At 53.3% G+C, this 3,589-nt stretch overlaps 1 protein-coding gene across 1 annotated transcript; it reads left to right on the top strand.

The window, feature by feature from the left end:
• The first annotated feature begins 527 nt into the window (after window positions 1-527).
• LOC103069628 (neuroligin-3-like) lies at window positions 528-1,385 on the top strand. Its single transcript, XM_082930921.1, has one exon. It carries the CDS (start codon window positions 528-530, stop codon window positions 1,383-1,385), a length of 858 nt encoding a protein of 285 aa, XP_082787047.1.
• The last annotated feature ends 2,204 nt before the right edge of the window (window positions 1,386-3,589 follow it).

The raw sequence follows: 3,589 nt of genomic DNA, 5'->3' as shown, positions 1-3,589 counted from the left end.
TCCGGAGCCTGTGCTCCGCAACGGGAGAGGCCACAACAGTGAGAGGCCCGCGTACCACTAAAAGAAAAAAAAAAAAAAGTAAAAAACTTTTGTTGAGGCTCAGAACTCAGCATTAGGATTGAGCAGGAGTGAGAGTTACTGGCAGAACTATGGGATTCAAGGTTAGATGGTCGGAGGCCATGTGAAGTGGGAATAAAGTACATTCAGAAAGAGCTTTTAAAGGGCTCTCAGAAAAATTGGGCAGCTGAAAAGATTGATGGGTGCTCTGTAGCTTGTGAGAAGAAGAAGCATCCTATAGGTTGATCTCACAGGATGGCCGTAGGGAAGGATGAAATGGTTTCCATGATGTCACGGGCAATAGGAGTTCAAGGCCTGGGGACAAACAGGGGTATGGACAGAGGGAAGGACCCTGAAAAAGATGGAAATGGTGGGACATTTTGGACTGGGAAAGGGGTTTAGGGCTGGGTGTGAGAGGAAGAATCCTGGACACTTTCCTCGTCTAGGTAGAGTGGTGACCCCAGATTTCCATGTGGTATTTCAGGGATCCCAACAAGCCGGTCCCCCAGGACACCAAGTTCATTCACACCAAGGCCAACCGCTTTGAGGAAGTGGCCTGGTCCAAATACAATCCCCGAGACCAGCTCTACCTTCACATCGGCCTGAAGCCAAGGGTCCGTGATCATTACCGTGCCACTAAGGTGGCCTTTTGGAAACACCTGGTGCCCCACCTATACAACCTGCACGACATGTTCCACTACACGTCCACAACCACCAAAGTGCCGCCCCCAGATACCACCCACAGCTCCCACATCACCCGCAGGCCCAATGGCAAGACCTGGAGCACCAAACGACCAGCCATCTCACCTGCCTACAGCAATGAGAATGCCCAAGGGTCCTGGAACGGGGACCAGGATGCAGGGCCGCTCCTGGTGGAGAACCCTCGTGACTACTCCACTGAATTAAGCGTCACCATCGCCGTGGGGGCCTCCCTCCTCTTCCTTAATGTCCTGGCCTTCGCTGCCCTCTACTATCGGAAGGACAAGCGGCGTCAGGAGCCCCTGCGGCAGCCCAGCCCTCAGAGGGGAGCCGGGGCTCCTGAGTTGGGAGCTGCTCCCGAGGAGGAGCTGGCAGCACTGCAGCTGGGCCCCACCCACCACGAGTGTGAGGCGGGTCCCCCCCATGACACCCTGCGCCTCACTGCACTGCCCGACTACACGCTGACCCTGCGGCGCTCCCCTGATGACATCCCACTCATGACCCCCAACACTATCACTATGATCCCCAACTCCCTGGTGGGGCTGCAGACATTGCACCCCTATAACACCTTTGCTGCAGGGTTCAACAGTACCGGGCTGCCCCACTCACACTCCACCACCCGGGTATAGCTGCAGCCCAGAGCACAGCATATATCCTGGCTCTGTCCCTCCCGGATCCACGAACACACACACACACACACACACACACACACACACACACACACAGACATATATGTATACGCACGCACCCACACCCGACAGCAGACCCACCCGCACAAACATAGACAGATGTGGGCATGCACCCGCATGTGCAACAACACAAATAAGGAAGTAAACCTGAACAAACCCTTCAAGTGGGGACACAAACGAGTCCTTGGGGAACTGAGGACCCGTGGAACAGCAGCTGAAGCCGGCTCCCCGAGCCTGACCACAGACACTACTGGGGAGCCTGAAGCACCAGCTGGACACCCCCTTGGTGCTCGCCTTCCACCTCTCTTGGAACTGCACCACCGACCAACTCCAGACTTGGGAGCTTTAAAGAGCAGAGTAGCTCTTTCTCTCCCAGACTTGGTCTTTTTTCTGGGTCTTGTTTTTGTTGATTTTTAAAAAAAAATTTGGAACAAATGCTTCTCCAACCGATGGGTGCAAAGAAGCTCCGGAAGGGAGGGCTCCAGGCCCAGGTCTCTCTGGCTCTGGAACTCCCAGTGCTCACACAATCCGACCAAGGAACATGGCCCCCAAGAAAGAAACAGGTTCCAGCAAAACCATGGGGAGAAGGAGGAAGGGGGCTCTCACTGGATGGGGTTGGAGGGCCTTAGGGGGCAACTTGCCAGCCACCTCTGTATCTCTGCGGAGGGCTGCAGAGACCACAGGGTGACCTGCGTCCCCCATAGGCCAGGAGCATCGGCCTAGCTAGACCAGGCAGGGGACTGCAAATTTGGTGAAGGAGGTTTTGTGGAGGCCATGTGATTATCGGTGCCCTGGGTACAATCTGGGTTCTGCCTCTGCCCTTGGGGTAATGCTATCAGAAATTCACCCCATTTTCTTTACAGAGTCTCTTTTGTGTCTGTCATTTCTCTTTCAAAAAGGTGGTGTTTTTTGTTGTTGTTGGCTTTTTTTTTTAAAGAAAAGTTCTTAAAGCACTAACGGAAACCCACAGAGTTTGTCCTTTGTAAAAATTTTAAACACAGTGTCTTGATATAAAAATAAAAAATCCAATTAGCACTCCCAACCTGCCTCCCTTGCACAGGCCTTGCCCAACAGACCTCCTGGCAGGGCGCCTCCCTCTGCATCCTGTGCCTTTAAGCTGATACAAGTCTGGGCAGCACACTACCGGCCCCCTTCACGAAGGCCTCTCCAATCTTAATCAGGTTGCAGTCCCCACCCCCCTACCCCACCAAAGCTCTGGGTTCCTGCAGCTGAAGCCCTCTCTCAGCACCTCGGGCCTCCTAGTGAAGCATCAAAAAAAACACTTCCTTCTTCACTGCACCACTCTGCTGCCGCCGCCACCACCCGCCGCTGCCTCTGCCACTGCCACCATTGCCACCACCCTGCCCTCGTCCTGGACTGGGGGCTGGGAGGAGGTCTGCCCTCTAACGTGCTGAAATTCTTTTTCGTGTCTGAATCCAGTGCAGCATCAGATATGTGGACTCGCTGGCCTTGGGTGACTGACAGACAGGGGCCCTCTCCTCCCCAGAGATACTGGTTTCCTGGTCTATGAATTAGAATTGGAGAAGTCACTGGGGCTCTGGGAGCATTCCTCTCCAGGATGGTGATCAGTGGCTCCCTTCAACCCTGGGGGACAGATTCAATGGGTTCCACAGTTAGCCTTATGGTATCATATTATTCTCAGTGACTTGAAGGACTGAACCAGGAGTCTGCTCATCAAATGTGACAGTTGGGTGGGGTTGCTGACACCTCAGAAACCAGGAATAGAATTCTTCAAAGTGACCCTGACAAAATGAGGGAGATGAACCAACACCACAGGATGATGTTCAGAGGGGACAAACACAAGGCAGTACAAAGACCAAAATCGAGGACTAATATACTAATATGGTACATGGGGACAAGAGAGATGGGCAATGATTGACTTGACCCAGGTTAGTTAAAAAAGAAAAGAAGAACTGGGGGGAGGCTGGCAGGGTGGGTCACGAGTTGAATGAGTCTGAGTCCGTAGTGTAGAACTGGTTTTCTCTTCCCTCCCTGCTCCCTCCCACCCTCTTCTTTCTCTTCCTCCCTCCCTCCCTCCCTTCCTTCCTTCTTTCCAAAACTAACTCAAATACTAGCATATCATTGGGGCTTCCCTGGCGGTGCAGTGGTTGAGAGTCTGGCTG

The sequence above is a fragment of the Lipotes vexillifer genome, unplaced genomic scaffold (genome assembly GCF_000442215.2).
Source record: "Lipotes vexillifer unplaced genomic scaffold, Lipotes_vexillifer_v1.1 C27221500, whole genome shotgun sequence".
Classification (NCBI taxonomy): domain Eukaryota; kingdom Metazoa; phylum Chordata; class Mammalia; order Artiodactyla; family Lipotidae; genus Lipotes; species Lipotes vexillifer.
Note: the sequence above shows the minus strand (reverse complement) of the source record. Positions and strands in the feature narration are given on the sequence as shown.

Excerpts from the sequence above, each read along its gene's own strand:
- LOC103069628 (XM_082930921.1), top strand. The coding sequence starts at position 528 with ATGTGGTATTTCAGGGATCCCAACAAGCCGGTCCCCCAGGACACCAAG.